This window comes from Phasianus colchicus, chromosome 1, assembly GCF_987193195.1.
Source record: "Phasianus colchicus chromosome 1, bPhaCol1.hap1.1, whole genome shotgun sequence".
NCBI classification, from domain to species: Eukaryota; Metazoa; Chordata; class Aves; order Galliformes; family Phasianidae; genus Phasianus; species Phasianus colchicus.
This window is the reverse complement of record NC_143436.1, coordinates 21,241,832-21,259,341: the sequence shown is the minus strand read 5'-3', so window position 1 is coordinate 21,259,341 and position 17,510 is coordinate 21,241,832. Positions and strand designations below refer to the sequence as shown.

The 17,510-nt window shown below is 41.6% G+C and overlaps 1 protein-coding gene across 8 annotated transcripts in view; it reads left to right on the top strand.

The window, feature by feature from the left end:
- The window catches only part of PLXNB2 (plexin B2), a 250,023-nt gene that overhangs the window by 165,911 nt on the left and 66,602 nt on the right, over positions 1-17,510 (top strand). For all 8 annotated transcript variants that reach the window (XM_090136759.1, XM_031614992.2, XM_031614983.2 and 5 more), the window contains 5 exons: positions 7,304-8,414; positions 10,084-10,266; positions 11,130-11,252; positions 14,918-15,018; positions 17,192-17,318. In XM_090136759.1, the coding sequence (XP_089992885.1) occupies positions 7,304-8,414; positions 10,084-10,266; positions 11,130-11,252; positions 14,918-15,018; positions 17,192-17,318 (1,645 nt within the window). The remainder of the gene's footprint in view (positions 1-7,303; positions 8,415-10,083; positions 10,267-11,129; positions 11,253-14,917; positions 15,019-17,191; positions 17,319-17,510) is intronic.

Sequence of the window (17,510 nt, the reverse complement as noted above, 5' to 3'; positions counted from 1 at the left end):
TTTGGAAGCAAGGGGCTGTCTGGGTTGCTGGCCCATTTTTGTATGGCAGTGCTGTTTTCTGTGGTTACCAGTGATTAAGTTAGAGCTGGGTAAGGTGCCCTGTTTAATTTCTGTGTTCTCCACTTGGAGACTGTGAGACACAAAGCAGGTGGTAGGTTTGATGGGTTTTAGTGATATGGCTGGATGTACAGTCTCCCAAACTCATCTGATGTTGTGGCAAGGTTGGTGGGAATTACCCTGTAGGTAAATGTCAAGTAAAGTCCTTAGCATTCAGTGAGGGCAGGTTTCTGTATGTCACACTGCTCCATCCTGTCTAATTGTCTCTTTCCCCTGTCCCTCTGTCCATGTTGTGGAATGCCTCACAACATATCCTCAGGTTCTTGGTCTTGCTCAGGGAGTGAGTTATCTGAGCTCTTCCTGCAGGAGCAGCTGCTGATACCCCTGGTCTTCTGAAGGATAAGAGTCTTCAGGGTGATAAAAGGATCTTTTTCCCATGCCCCTTTCCCAGATGCACCGTCCTCCGCATGTTCTCATGTCCTTTAGGTTACTACTGGGTTATTCTGAAGCTTCAGGCCTGAGCAATAAATTCACCCCTCTATGGGTCCCAGAATTCATCTCATTCTTGCCCAGGTCAAACCTGGTACAGGAAACACTGCTTTTCTGTAACCTGAGTTTATAGTCCCATCTGTCTTCCATTTGTTTTACACAGCAAAACACCTGCAGAATGCACAGTGGCTGAGGGTATAACATTCATTATTTCCTTTGTGACTCTGTAACTTACAAAAGGCTTTATAGAAGCCCCATATCAATATGATTATTATATATATTAAAAATAAACTTTATGCTATTATTTTTTTTAAGAGAGTTTTCCTTGTCTAGTAAAATCTTTGTCTTCCAGGTAAGGAGTAAAATCTATATTATAAGTATTTGCCCATTTTTTGCCATGTTTCCAGGTTCATTAGGCAGAACGGTTTGTCCCATCTGAGGATATGTTACCAAATTTTATTTTGAGAAGCAGTGAAAGAGAAGGAAAATAGCAGTATAGGTTATCACAACTTTTAATGAAACAGATGTTGGATGTTGGGTTTTCATCCTCCGCAAAGAAGTTTCCTGCTGGTCACCAACCCATGTGTCCCATCTGCTGGCAGCAAACCAACAGAAGTAAAGGATGGTCTCCCATCACAGGGATTGCTCTTCTCATTCTACAGAAACAGTCTTGGACCAATGCCATAGTCTACAAAAGAAGTTATTCCCTCTCCAAAGCCTTTTCAGCATGTTGCCTTCCTCTTAGGAAGTGCACTTGAATTCTGCTGTGTTTTTCCAGGTGATTCCTTTTCTGAACCAGTGAAGTATCGCTTTGATTGTATCTAGGAAGTAGTAATAAAAGTTGTGGCTGTGGAGGAGGATGCTCGCATTTACAAGCCTTTCTCATAAAATCATAAACTTTGAAATCCTTACAGAAAATCTGTTCATCCCTTATCCACACATTCTGCAATTTCTGTTTTGATTTTTTTTTACCTTAATTATGAAAGGTGAATTATTTTTGGCTTGTGGAAAACCCACTTGAAGCTAAACACAAGTTAATCAAATGAGAGAGAGGAGAAATTTATTTTAATTCCTCATTTCCCAAAATCTCCAAGTCATTTGAGTACATCCTTTGGATTTGTATCTTTTTTGTTTTGCTGTTTGGGGATTTTTTCTCTCTGACTGGGGAAGGGTTTTCAGTAGGGACCACAGCTCTCTGCATACTCTGAAAGCCCATCAGATTGATTTTGCACACATCCATTGGCAGAAGCATTTGTCTATAGACCCAACATTACAAGTCAGGAAACTTCATGTAGACTAGATGAAGTACCAGTCAGTTCAGTACAGTATGGTTAGAAAGGCACAACTCTGCCAAAAAAACACCACAGAAGCTGAACTGGGAAAATTATTCATCCATTGGACTTTTTTGTCTGTAGTTTTGGGACATATGTTTAGTTGATAGTTATTCAGATTAAAGCAAAGCTTGGTATTCTTTTGCATCAATAGAAATGATTGTATGAAATGAAGTAACAAAGCTAAAATTCTACTGAAGACAGAAAGAAAGGTAACTGAGGGTGGCCGAAGAGCTGAAGGTTCAGGTGTGCAAGTACAGGAAAGGAGGAAAACAGCTGTCCCTTCTGTGTCTGTGTGCTGTTAGTGCTGATCCTGCGGGTATTTATGGGAGTTGTGGGAAGTCAGTCTGAAGTGCACTTTGCACTTCTGCAGTATGATGCTCATTACTTTCTGAATGCCTTTTGAGGAATTGACTGTTACTTAAGGTTATTGGTCTTGCTTGAGTAGAAAGACATGAAGTTACATTTACTTAAATTAAAATCGATCTAGCTAGAAATGGGACAGTGTCAGTAGCTGTGTCGTCCCTAAGCACTGTCTCTTTATTGCAATTTTGTGTGTGAAGCCTTCTCCTGGTTGCTCTATGTTTCCTGCACACAACTTACAGAGTCTTGTATTCACCATAAGCAGTATGAGTGTGCTTGTTTTCAGAGGGCTTCTTCTAAAGAGCTCAGTTGCTGACATAGAATCATGGAATCACAGAATGGCCGGGGTTGAGAGGGACCACAGTGATCATCAAGTTTCAACCCCCCTGCTGTGTGCAGGGTCACCAACCACTAAACCAGGCTGCCCAGAGCCACATCCAGCCTGGCCTTGAATCACCTTTTCCCTCTCACCAAATAATGCTGACACCTGTTGAGTCCCCAGCTGGCTGCACCAGGGCTGTGTGTCACCCACACATTCTTTTTAATTAACAGGGACTTTTTTATAATACAGGGTTTTTTTTATTTTTCGGGACTACCATTTTCATAAAAATCATTCTCTATAAGGTACATGAGCCAGAAGTAGAGGATGTATTTTGAAGTTCGGGAAGGGTGGGGAAGGCAATGATGAAAAAAGGAGCAATCCAAAAAGGAAGAGTTTGCAATTCAAATAACCCTGATGGGACAGTGGTAAAGATTACTTTGATGATATCACAGGGGATCAAGATGGGATGATGATATCATCATTGGGGAGCAAGAAGCAGGATGGAGGCAGGACTCGGAGAGTGGCAGCAGTGATGTGATCAGCTGCACTGCTGGGCTTCTTTTATCCTACATCTGCCAAGTGCTTAAAAATAACTGCTTGGTCAGAGGGTGTGTACCATGTCTCAAGGGGTTGGAACCAGATGATCTTGAAGGTACCTTCCAACCCAAGACATTCCATTGCTTAACGACACTGTGATCAGAGCATGACTTTGAGTAAACCATACATGCCCATGCATAATTAAAGTTAATGTAAATAATCCATTGGAAATATATTTGCCTGGCTGGATGTCTCAGATTCAGTGCTCCAGCCTGCCTGTCTTACTCATTTCATCTCATATTTTCTTGACTTATTCGTTCAAAACAGCTTTTCACAGCAGGAAGCTGTTCCTTGATACATTTCCACAGCACCTCGCTCAATGGGGCGCCTTTGTTAACAGCAGCCCTGGATGTCCTGCCCAGCAGACGGCTGTGGCAGGGCCCCTCCTGCTGCTCTTCCCATAGTCAAAGATCAGGTCAGGTGGAAAGGAGCTGTAGTTGCACTGCAACTGGTTTGAATTGGTTGGCTTTTTTCTTCCCAAAGTTTGGTCTTTTGGAAGCGGGTGGGGATTTAGCTCTGGATCTTTTCCATAGCTTATTTAATTTTTGTTTATTCTCCCCTCAGTGAAGGGGGGGGGAAACCAAAGCCAATATAGACAGTGAAGAACTGCTACTCTGTGTGTGATAACTTTGTCCTGTTTGACCTGGGAGCAGAGCGACAGGGTGCAAATGCTAAAAAAAAAAAAAAAAAAAATGCAGAATGAATAGAGAATGCATGTAGTTCTGAATAACTTAAATAAAACTTTTAATTTTGGTGCCTTAAAGGATTTGTTTGCCCAGTTGTGCAAAAGACAGTTTCCTCTAATATGTCTAATGGGATTTAAATGTCTTCAACCTATGTGGATATCCTAATGAAGATCAAACCGTCATTAATTAATTTCTTGGTGACTCTCTCACCATAGTCCAGAATGAAATTGGAACGATCTACTAGCAGCTGTCTGGAGTCAGATTAGAAGAGACTGCCATTGTCATTCATATTTTACATCTGAAGTAAACAAGGCAAAAAATAGTAGGAAGTGTTTGTTTTTGTACAGATGGGTTACTCCTCTAAGTATCTTTTTATTTTCTTTTCTCTTTTTTTCTGTTTTCCTTTTTTTTTCCCTTCAATTCTGGCTCTGGGAGGAACCAGCACGACTCTTTGTTCTCCCAGGGGACGAAGGTGTGTGCATTGCTAGTGCAGCCTCTGTGCCATGAGCTGAGTGCCCCGAGTGGACAAAACATGGCATGGATGACTGCTGCTAAGCAATCCATTTCTAATGGCTGCATTACAATTCAGTACCTGTAGTACAATTAGAAATAAAGAGATGCATTCTGCTCTTTCGTTATATTTTTTTAATCCACTGAAATAAATGGACATGGGGGTGAACCAAGCCTAGAGCTTAAGGTACAATGAATTACTATCCGTTCATTTGAGGCATATTTTCTAAGGAGGGCTATTTAAGGCTTTTTGATTACGATCAGAGATGATAATAATTACTTTGTGGGAAAAACATGAACAAATGAATTTGGTTTTTTTTTCTGCTTTTGATCATTGCACAATAGATGGTGGAATGATAAAATTGTTGTGAAACAACATTGCAGCAGTGTGTCAAGCTGTTTTTCTTTATTATTTTTATTTCATTGCAGATAAATGTCAGGGACAATCTTTGAAATTAGATGACATGCATGATGACATACCATTTAGCTGTGGAGATACGACCAGGGACCAAAGCTTGTTTGCAAAATTGAGGTCCTTGGGAGCAGAAAGAAATAGGAGTTTCTTACAAATAATATCAGAATTCATTCTGAGTTTCTTAGACAAGGTCTAAGGTTGTTGCAGAGAAGTCCAACACCTCATTACCTTGCAAGGCATGTGCTGAAGTCCATGTGTCTCAAGAATGGGGTATAATTCTTAGGTTTTTCCAGGTCACTGTCACATGAGGTCAGCCTATCATTAGAAGTTGGACTTGTGCTGTTAGTAATGTGCTGGCTCTTCTTTGACCTCATTTTGCTGCCAACTGATCTGGTTTGTGATAAAGACTCTAGCAATCAAAGTTTGAAGTTAGACTTTTTTGTCTTCTTTTTTTTTTTTTTTTTTTTGTCTTTATCATTATTCTGAGTTATGTTTTGTCAGTTTTTGGTTGTTTTTTTTTCAGAGTTAGAATCACTGTACTTTTAGAGTGATTTACCATTACATACGTTTTCTTCATAGAGGAGCAAAACGTGGTCAGCACAGGAAGGCAGAATGGCAGGTGATGAGGGCTGGTGTTGGGACCCAACAGGTGGCTCCTTCTCACAACCAAGGTTCTTCCCTCCCTGCTCCAGCTGTTGCAACCCCATTGATTGATGATTAAGTTTAGTTATCCAGTATAAATGGTGATTCAGGCAATTCTTCCCATCCTGCTGTAGTCTGTCAGTGCTGCTAAAGCAGCAGTTATAACTGGCACAGAAGGGTGGGCTCCTTCATTGTTGTGCTCCTTTTATTTTATTTTTTTTCCTTTGGTATTTTCTGCTGTTTTCCCCTCCTAGCAGGCTTTCCCGTTAGGCTACTTTGTTGAATATATCTCTTGTCTTTTGTGGGTTTCATTTTTTCAGTTCTATTCACAGTTCCAGATACTTCCAGATTTATCCCCAGATTCCTGTAAGTTTACAGAATGTCTCCTCATCAGACTATGGAGTCCCATCACTTACTTTGAAAATTAAGAAAACTGTGGATCATACTTGGGTTTTTTTTTCAGTATTTCCTCCAAACACAATTTATTTTTCCCCCAAAACGTTTCTGTCCAAGCCTTCTGTTTTATGCTCTCAGAGTGAAAAACTTTCAGAAAACACTGAAAATCATTCAGTTGCTAGGAAGCCAGTTTGGATTTGCCCCATTGTTTAGGTCCCACAGTTAAAATTAGGCCAGGCTACAAGTCTCAGAAAGTGTTTGCTTAATTTCACACAGCCGGGCAATCTGCTTTAGAAGTAGAAATGGTTTGAGGGCGCTGAACAATGCAACATATAAAAGCATCTTTAGCACATAAAACACACAAAACTCTCCGTGATTAAATGATGTTTTAAAGGCAGATTTAAAACCGTTCACTTGCGGTGCTGAAGTGAATTGAAGTGTCAGACTGTAATGCATACCAGTAATATCACAGGCAGCGTTGCATAGGAAGCAGCTTTACAGCAGTCGAGGATTCTCAAAGAGCAAAAGCCAGATGCAGACCTCCTTGTAGTCAACAGAAGGATTTTTTCCTTTATCAGGAAAGTCCTGCAACACCAAATGTGTCCAGGTCTGGAGCCCCCAGTACAAGAAAGACAGAGAGCTGTAGGAGAGGGTCCAGAGGAGGGCCACAAAAATGATCAGGGGACTGGAGCACCTCCCCTACAAAGGCAGACTGAGGGAGCTGGGCTTGTTCAGCCTGGAGAAAAGAAGGCTGCGGGGTGACCTCACTGCAGCCTTTCAGTACCTAAAGGGAGCCTACAAACAGGAGGGGAATCAACTCTTTGAAAGGGTAGATAACTGCAGGACAAGGGGAAATGGTTTTAAGTTGAGGGAGGGAAGATTTAGGTTGGATGTCTTTACTATGAGAGTGGTGAGGTGCTGGAACAGGCTGCCCAGAGAGGTTGTGGATGCCCCATCCCTGGGGTGTTCAAGGCCAGATTGGATGGGGCCCTGGGCAGCCTGGTGTAGTACTAAATGGGGAGGTTAGTGGCCCAGCATTTGGCAGGGGGGTTGGAGATTCATGATCCTTGAGGGCCCTTCGAACCCTGGCCATTCTGTCATTCTGTGATTCTCTTCCTCTGCCTCAAATGCCAGACTCCTCCGGCTTGTTTTTCAAATCTCAGTAATTAACAATTCCCACAGTATGAAACTGGAGAAACGCTACCACTTCTTGTTATGTTTCAAATTGTCCATTGACCTCATTGTGCTTTAGCACAGGATTATCTAATTGGTTATATGATCAACACTTGGACACGTGACCTTGTTCCATCCTTCCCCAACATATTAAATTGCTAGGCAATTAACAAGATTTGACACTTTATATAATCTTTGTAATGTCTGCACAGGCATAAGGGTGAGTATATTTGTGTCTGAAATCATTAAATAAAACTTCACATCACTGAATTTCATGTCAGTTTTATTTTTTAATTTTCACTATTTTCTTTTCCCTTTTTAGGTATTACGTAGAGATGGCTTTATGGATCTGGACACTAAGCATTGTGAGCTGCTTTTGCATCACCTTTTCCAGAAGTGAGGAACTGGAATTTTTTCAGAGTGCCACAGAGCTCAATCATCTAACAGTAGATAATGACACTGGCATAATCTATTTGGGAGTGGTAAATGCTCTGTATCAGCTTACAGAAAAACTGGTGGTACGGATACATGTGGAAACGGGGCCAAGAAAGGACAACAAAAAATGCACACCTCCCATTGAAGAAAATCAATGTAAAGAGGCAGTACTGACTGACAATTACAACAAATTATTGTTGCTGAACAAAGAAAATAAAACAATTGTGGTGTGCGGAAGCCTTTTTAAAGGGATTTGTGCCACCAGAGATCTAGAAAACATTACCAAAGTTACGCATTATGTGGAAACCAGTGGAGAGAAGTCCTTTGTAGCAAGCAACGATGAGAATGTATCAACAGTGGGGCTGATCACTTCCTTGGACAATGATCAGGTGCTGTTTGTTGGGAAAGGGAACGGACCAAATGATAATGGGATAATAATCAGCACTCGGCAGCTCCACGAGAAGGATGGGAAAGACATTTTTGAAATGTATTCGGACTCGGCAGCTGTTAAGTCAGCATATCATTCTTCAAGCACACAGCAATTTGTGACAGTCTTTGAGGATAAAAATTACGTTTATTTCATTTTTAACCAGCAAGAGAAGCAGCCTGTCAACAACCGCACACTAATTGCACGTCTTTGCAAAGATGATGCCCATTATTACTCCTACTTTGAAATGGACTTGGGTTGCAAAGATGAGGATGGTTCCTATGATCACTGTCATTCTGCTTACGTCACCACCCCAGGAAAAAAGCTGCCCGAGAGCATGGCTCAACAAAGACAAACTACAGATTCTGGCTCGGCTGACAAAGTGCTCGTTGCACTCTTCAGCAAAGTAAACAAAGACAATGGCTCCCTAAAATCTGCCATGTGTGTGTTTTCGTTGAGGCACATCAATGAAAAAATGGAGAAAAACCGTGATGACTGCTACACAAATAAGAATACTAGCATGTTTTACAAACTCTTTGCAGTAGAAAACCCATGTGGACCACATGGACAGGTAATGTCAGTTATCAATATTAGAATCTGTGATAGGAATAGTGGAAAATATACAACTGCATGTATTTTATGTAGCTGTGAGATAAAATCTGGTGAGATTAGATGATTGAGAACTTAATGTTCACTCAGTGGATTCACTACAGAAATTGAATGTGGTTGGGAATGTTGTGAAACAGATCAAGCAAGAAGCAACAAGATATTTATAATTTACAGTATTTTGAAAAAGAGTTGATGTCTTCTAAAAGACGAATATTATCTGGTTTTATGAATGCATTTCTTTTAAAGTGTTCTTTCTGGTGTGGAAATTACTGAGTCATAAGCAGTGATTTGTTATCCCCATGTTCAGCTTCCAGATGATTACTACAGACAATTCTGTTCACAGCCGACATATTTATAATGTTTTTAAGTGGTATTATTGATCTTGAAGGTGATACTTGGAGTTCAGTGTTGTTTCTCACTTGGATTTGAATTTTCAGATAATTGGAAATATGCATGTTTCTTATATTCAGGTGGCTTTCATATATTTCTCTGGCTCAAAATAGATCCTCAGCATGAGGGTGACCTTGCATGTCTTTTCGTGGCTTTTCATTGCCTTGCATACTGGAGGACACTGACATCCTTCAAGATACTGATTTTCAATTTATGGCTCTGGCTTTATGATGCAGTTTTCACCTTCACCGTTAGATGTTTGCTTTTGTCCATGCCTCTCAACCTATTCCCAGTCCTCACTTGTGCATGCCATTTGTTACTGCAGCCAACTGTAAACTGGGTTGAGGGACTGAATCACCTTAAAAATAAGTCAGCAAACTTGAAGAAAGCTGTCTTAATTCCCTAACGCAAGTAAGTTACACACTTGCATAAGCAGTTGCTTGAGCACAGCTTGAAAACTGGTGTGCTGCAGCCCAGGGGTAGGAGTGAACATCTGAAGGGATGAGGCATGGGAATACCAGGTCATTACTGGTATTGACCCAGAATCCTTCATCTCATGAAATCACAGCCATGCAGTAGATCTCTAACAAGGGATAGAAGCCGAAACACTTTTTGATTCCAAACCCCAGTATTTCTCACTGCAGTACCCTGCACCTGAGGTGAGCACCAAATTACACAAATTATGATTGTGAGAATTGGAGTGGCCTCGGCTTCCAGCAAAAGGGAGATGTGGATTTCCAATCAGAGAGCAGAGTAGCAGGAAAGACAAGGTGTGGATGAACTTTTTTCTGCAGTTTCAGACTAAAGCATATTGAAAGTGTTGAATGTTCACGAGGCAATTGCCAGTGGGCTGCTTTTCTATGGAGTGCAGCAAATTAAAAACCAAAACAGTTTAAAAAACAGTCCTCAAAACAAAATTGGTAAACTTGATCTATATGACTAGCTAATTAAATGAACTGGTTACTTTTTAATCTGTGCTTCTGCAGTGAAACAGAAACAAAGACCATTTCCTCTCTCTGTCTCCTGGAAAGCAATAGCACTGAAGCAGTTTGCAATTAACAGACTGATTTCTGATTGCGGCTCGTTGTCTTGGGTAACGTGGCCAGGGAACCCATTTCTCTCTTTCTGCTCTCCTATGTCTGAAGGGTATCATATTGTGGTAGCAGGGTTACACTTCATTCTTAGCTGGGAATTAGTGATCTGAATGTTTAACATCGCTCTGTATTGCTATTCCTTATTAGAATGCAAGCAAAAATTTCCCCTGTGGCTCTGAACACTTACCATACCTCTTGGGAAGTAAAAATGGTGTTATAGAGAAACCAGTATTACAAAAAGAAGGGATGAATCTCACGGCTGTTACTGTGACTGTGGAAAATGGGCACACCGTGGCCTTTGTGGGGACTTCAGATGGAAAAATTCTTAAGGTAACAAATCTGACTTCAAAGCTTGGAGCGTGTTGAATAGGTTGCAAACTGTTCTGATAACGTGTTGATACTCTGGAAGTGAACGTGATTTAGAGGATCACATAACGGGAACAGATTCTCTTGGCACTCGGTGTCTTTACTTTCAAAGAAAAATAAAGACAGGTTACTTCTTGTGTAACTCAGCTTTCCAGTACATAGGTAGAATTAGCATTGACTGAATGATACTTCTCCCAAAGGTTTAGATACCTACATAGACCCTTATAAAAATAGCCCTAGGTAACTTAACATCTGCTCTGGCCTTATATCTATTACAAGCCCCTAGTCATTTAAGAGCACATTTTCATTTTGTAATCATTGTGGCCATTCAGAACAGAATATAGAAAACAATATAAGGCTAAAGCAGGAGCTTTGACTGTGGGAACACGTGATTCAAGGGTTTGTGTGTCCATACTGTTAAACTATGGAGACTGTCACATGTATTATTTTGCTGAAGACAAGTGAAGGCCATGTGTCACTATGTTGTTTGAAGTTTGAAGTTGATACAGCTGCTTATTGTAAGGGAGGTCAGCAAATTTGAACACCTTCAAGTGCAGTGGCACCAAGTTGAGAATTTGAGTTTTATAACACTCAAATAAATCAGTGTTTAGGAAAAAAAAAATCAATGCAAATACTAGCTGTTGTGAGCAGTGAGCAATTTCTTTTCCATTATTTTTCTGCTGTGTTTGCTGCCTTTAATGCTAAATACTTCAGATTGAAATGTTTTCACCAATATGAATTTGTGAACTTGAGCAAACATAGCATTTTCATTCATGATAATCGAAAAAACAGCAATCTTTACCACCCTTCTTTCTTCCATGGAACAGGTGTTCCTGTCATCCAATGTAACTGAGTACAGTTCTCTGACTATTGAATTAAATAAGCCCATAAAGAATGATCTGATCCTTGACAAAACCCAAGAATATCTATATGTGATGACCACAGACAAGGTAATGTATCCCTCTCTTTTTAAGCATCAGGTCCAGTTGAACTTTCTCTGTGACTTTACCTGAGATTTGAACATTTCTCTGTCATTCCTGGAACCCACCCTAGTCATTGGGCTGCCCCTGCACTGAATTTGTGTGTGCACCTTTACAGGCAGAAGGAAAGCAGGTTATTACAAATAAATGAAAATGCTGCTGGGATTGTGGAGTGGATGAAAACAGAATGTGAATTATGTACCTCCTTCTACCAACTTCAGCCCCCCTCTAATTTTTGCTCCCTCAAGCAGAGGTGATCTGCTTGATTCACTTGTCTGTCACTTGGAGAACGGTTATATCCTTAATGCTCAGAGTGAGATCAGGAAGTGAGTTCACCTCTGAAGCTCTCTAATGGGGCCTGAGCAAAGGATGAAGCTGTGATGTTTGGCACTAGAAAGCCACAGGATCAGGCAGCCACACATCGGGGAGAATGCCTGAGCTGCCTTCCTGTGCCACCTATTGTAGGGAACCTGCTTTAGCATTGGACTCATTGGATCTCTTCAAGTCCCTTCCAACCCCTGCCATTCTGAGATTCTGTGAATACTTCAGGGTTTGGGATGCTAGTAGCTGACACAGCAGTGTCTTCATATCTTTAAAATGGCCAAGAGCTTTCACGGGTCTTGCTGTCAAAAGGTAAGAAGCAACGGAGAGCTTTGGGAAACACCCTTGTATTAGCTTCTGCCTAGAGCTGTACTGCTGCAGGAGGAATGGTCAGACTGCTACAGCATTCTCTTCTTGGTTCACCTTCTCCGAGCTGGAACAGTAGAGATTTTTGAAGGGAAAACAAAAACAAGAAAGAAAGGAGGAGATGGGAGGGATGCCACTTTTAGCCGTAACCTGCTCATGACACTTCCTTATGTGGACACTCACACTCATGGTCCAGCAGCTCTCCAGGATGGGAGAGGTGACAGACTGCCACCACTGCAGCACTGATGGGGACACTCAGTGGGACATGGGAAAATGCCCCGGCAGCAGTAACACAGAGAGAATTCTGATGGCTGTGGAAGGAGAGTACTGGGGAAATGGTGGGGGGAGCATATTCCTGCAGGTTAGTGCCATTTTTTTGAGTAGTTGGTACTTCAGATTTGGAACAGAACTTCAAACTTCAACAGTCTACATGAGGCTGGCACCCCATGGGACACCAGCACATTGCTTCAGCCCTGACGTCCCCACCAGGCTGTGCTCTGAGCAGCATGAGCACCAGGGCAACCTTGAAGCAAGGCATGTTTTCTGGTGATAGTCAGCTAGAAATAGAGAATTTAGGAAGGCTGCTAATAATTCCATCTCTACAAAATGTTTAAATTTAGAGTGCAGAAAATTTCTCCCAAAGAAGGTATTTCAGTTTAATCTTTTCTTAGTAGCTCTCATAGACACATCAGTTTCTAAATAATGGGAATAATAATTTTCTTTTACAAAACCTGTTCAGCTTAAATGTGAATAACTAAACTTGGGAGCTCTGTCACGGCATTACATTACTGTCATCTCCAGGAGTTAATTACAATAAGCAGTCCCACCCACCTTGAAAGCCAGATAGAGGAGAATGGAGGCCTTCAAAGCTGGAAGAAATGAAGTGACAGAAATGAGAGGGGAAGAACAAATGCTGAAACATGCTCTGCTGTTTTCAGAACAGCTGCAAGTTGTGGGAAAAGATGTACCAGCACCCTGCCCTGGGAGTTAAAATAGTTTACAATTATTTAAAAGGAGGTAAACAACGAAGTGCACAATCGCTGTGCTGCTGTGCATGCTGAACGCTGACCTGCTTGGCAGATGTAGCACTTGCCACCCAAGTGATGTGATGGGTGATAACGTGAAGCAGCCTTTAAAAATAAATTAGATGGTGACATAATATAGGGAAGAGTAATACGGAGGTTAAGATCGCTGTGAGAATCCAGCTCTTGCTTTCCTGTTTCATTTCTTCCCCCTCTCCCCCATCTCCTCCCACCCCGTCCTCTTTTCCCAAGCAGTGGATGGCTCAGAGCAGATGCTTTCAAAAGTCAGTTCCTTCCTCCTTATCCTCCTCTCAGAGCTGGGCAGGGGTCAGGAGGGCCCATTGAAGCTGGAAAGGACTGCACCACTCCTGCCATACTCAGTGTAGGTCATTAAAAGTAAACAGAAGTGGGAGAATCTTGGATTCCTTCTGATATGTCTCATATCAGCAGTAAAACTGAAGCCTGTGGCAGTCACCATTCTCACCACTTTCTGTGCTTGTTATTGCTTTTACCTCTCTCTCTGGTTAAAAGTGCCAATTAGAAAAACCCTAAAATCTCTAAAATCAGTTTCTCTGTGTTTTGAAGCTGTCTGTAAGCCGAGCTGCTATTTTTTTCTGTAAAAACCTTTCAGTTTATGTAAAACTTGTAGAGACAGCCGATCTCTGGAGCTTGTTTCTGCTTGCCAGAATTATGAAACAGACACTTTGTCATAAAAAAGCCATTCGCTGGATATTAAATGACTCACGAGAGGGGAGCTGGTTAGAGAAGCTGTGTGCCAGTAGCTCAGCTCCAGGTAGGAAGAAGCCTGTGGAAGAAAAAGAAAGTACTAAAGAGATAAGCCTATGTAGTAGTAAATGCATGAACGCTACCAAATGTTGATGTTTTCCTTAACTGAATCACTGAATCCCAGAACTGTAGGGGCTGGAAGAGACCTTTGGTGATCATCAAGTCCTTCTGCCCTGCCTGAATCAGGTTGAACTCTTCTAATGTGAAAGTAGCTTTGTAACTGCCAGTGGGTTTAAATGAGAGGATTAGGTTAAAAAAAAAACAAAACACTCTTCATAGGTAAAACACGGTCCTTAACAGTCTGGGAGGAGTACGTCCCTTCCCTTCTTGCACAATTCAGCAGCATAGTTAAAAGTGCTGATTATGTGCCTGCTCATTTTTCTGGGCATTAAAAAAAGACCAAATTGTTTATTCTCACCCCCAAAAGAAATCAAAACCAGAAGCCACGTATTTACGGGGAGTCTGAGAACTGATGGTGCTGCTTCCTGCCACAGTTATTTCCATTCTCTGTTGTAAACTTACTGCATAGCAGCAGGGTTATGCATGGAGATGTGCAGCCCTGCAAGCACCAGGGCCCTCTGAGGTTTTCAGACTTCCTGGAGTGCCTTCTGGCTAAAAGTGCCACTTGTGGTTACATTTCCAAAGGATTTCAACCTTGTGCTAACAATAAGGAGATGATATTGTACGTACAACTGATCTAGCTAATGTATGTTAACCTGCAGGAAGAATCTGTCCTGCAGTAGCTGTTTCTTGGGTTGGAAATGATGTTCTCACATTTCTGTTCTGCAGCAGCTGCTGAAATTCACATCTCCAGAAGTAACTTAACCTAACTGCAGGAACTGAACAGTTTTTTAAGATTTTCTCATGATTCTTGATTATGGCAATAAGTTCTGCTAGTTTGGAGAGAGACTAGAGAACACTGGAGTGAAGAAGAGCAGGAAAGTATGTGAGTTTGAGCTTTAAGTCATGACCAGGGGGTTAACCAGGCTCCATTTTAAAAAACCAAATTGCAGCTTGAACATAGTTATATGCGGTCTTTTCCTGCAATGGGCAGCAGCGTTGTGCAATCCCATCCATAAGCTCAGTCTCCTTGTGCCTTCCTCAGACACGTGACGGTTTGTCTTGCTGTTGGCTCCCCAGGTGCATCGCCTTCCCGTACAGCAGTGCCACAAGTACTCGGACTGTGAGAAGTGCATGCAGGCCCAGGACCCGTACTGCGGCTGGTGTGTGCGGAAGGGCAAGTGAGTCCCATAGGGGTTCTGCAGATGTGGGCAGTGGAGGTGCTGGAGGAGGCCTTGAGATGTGGCACGTGCCTTCTGTTATTGCTTTGTGTAGCGATTCTGGTTCTTTGTACTCAGACTCTCAGTACTGGTAGGGATTGAATTTTATCACACAGACATTGGTATCAATCTTCCATGCACACAAATAAGTCCCCGTTGAGTTCTGCAGATTTCATTAGTTTGGGAAAATATATACGCTTCTACTGGTACTGAAAATCATTATACATCTTGAACTGCAAGTTTTATGGCTCTCTGAACCATGCAGTCAGATGTTCTCCCAGAAGTTAAGAGTGCTCCCTATTTAAAATCCTGAAAATATAGCATTTATTTTAAGTAGAGATGCAAAACATAATAAAAGAGCATAAAGGAAGAAATTGCTAATGTCTGAAGATAAAGTATATAGATAAGAGGCTGTTTGTAGATAAATGTTAGCTATGGAGACATGTAGCTACACCGGGCTCTTACCTCACTGCATGAGAGCAGAAGCTGGCCTTTGGCTGACTTGTCTGCAGAGGTTATCTGAATTAATATTCAAACATATGCAAACTAGAACAATTCTGGATGTCTCTTCTTTACATTGTGCATTGATTGGAGTGGTGAGAGGCAAGTGCAGTCCTACAGCTCTCTTTTTGACTACTAAGTTAATTAACCCCTTGGCATGAGCAGTTGGGAATTCATGGTTCTAAGTACTTGCTGTTGGAACAAAGGGGCTATTTAATTATAGCATGCAGATGAATTTCAGGCTTCCAGCTTTCTGCCTGAAAATGTGAACTCTCACATTAAGTTACCTAACAGGCTGTTGTGCAGCATAATGTGAAGTACTGCAGAGAAACTTGTGTTTGTACACATTTATGCAATATTCTGTAATAACTCTTCAAGACCAGGCTTCAGCTTCAGTGGATGAAACCTGGGGATTTGGAACATGCAACTCAAACTCCTCCTGGCTACTCAGAGTTGAAGGCCATGTCATATATCATACAGCAGGCAATTTCCCCTAGATTTCCCTTCAGGTTTCTGATACAACCGCTGACCTCAATAACTTGAAGTATTAATGATCTCTGAGAACAAGCAAACGTGAATTTTTGCATTTGGTAGTATTTCTCCCAGTAGAAATAGCAGCACATGATTTCTAATGTTTTTCTCACCTGCACCAAGTTCTGTCTCATCTTCACATGCAGTGCTTAATTGTGTGTTTAGGGACGTGTTATATGAATGTAGACGTTGTATGTAAATGATATCCTTAGGGTAGTGCTGGCAGAACTGTTCAGCAACTGTACTGTACTAAGGCCCCTGATGAGTTAATAGACTTTTGTTACAACAGCCAGAGATATTACGGAATTTTCTCACAAGCGTTGCACAGGATGAAAAGAATTTGCATGAAACTGTCCCCCAGCACACACTCTAACAAGCTTTTGTAGCCACATGCAGATTCTGTCCTGCAGCACCTCTGCTTTACATCCTTCCAGTAGGGGAGCTAAGAAAATCTCCCAGGATTTTTGATGAGGCTGCACAGCCACTGATGTCTTCCTGCGATGGTAAGGGTGCCCTCTCAGAGAGAGATCTTAAACAGTGGCAAGAGTTAATGAAGCCCTTCACCAAGAAAGCGGCATTTCTCATGTGCTGAGATTCCACAGGAGTTCTGATGTGCCCCAGGCAGCACTGCTCTGTCACATTTCTGCCCTCATGAGTCAGGTGTCTTATTGCTGCCAACACATGGGTGTCATCCTTGACCTACAGAAAGGTTGTGCCCACTCCTCCAGGAGTTTGGTACATGTTAAAATGAAGATTAATCAGCCTACTTTCAGGAAATGGGGCAATGGCTCCATTCTCTTTTTGATGCTGTGTTAAATATTATTAGGTGTCCATACGTTTGAGTGGAGTAATCCTACACATTGTGCAACGTATGTTGTCTCCCTCCTTGCTTTCCATACCTCAAACACGGTCAGTACTTACTCCATCACTTATTCATTTAATAGTTCTCTGATAGCAAACTGAATAGTCAATATTAAAGCAAACTTCCAGTCATCTTGTACTGCAGTTTCAGTCTCTAGTCCCTGAATTGTTGCTTAGTTCAGAGAAAGCAGAGCCCAGCTATGATATTGCTTTACTTCTTGTTTTGTTCCTATTTTGTCAGCTGTACAAAGAAGGCAGACTGTGAAATGGCCAATAAGGAGAACGAGTGGCTCTGGAGTCCAAATGGTACATGTATGACTATCATCAGTGCAGACCCTCAAAACATGAGTCGTAGAGCCCCTGCTAAGGTATGACAACAAAATTCTTTCCCTGCATGTTCTTAAAGCACACTGATGTGACTACATAGCAAATTAATGTCTGTTTTTCTTTAGGCATGGTGATAGCAAGAAATATAAAGTTTTTGAGGTATCTCAACCTTTCAGACTTCTCACAGTGCTCTTTTCTTGCCTTTTCTTCTTGTAGGCTGTAGTTAATGTTTT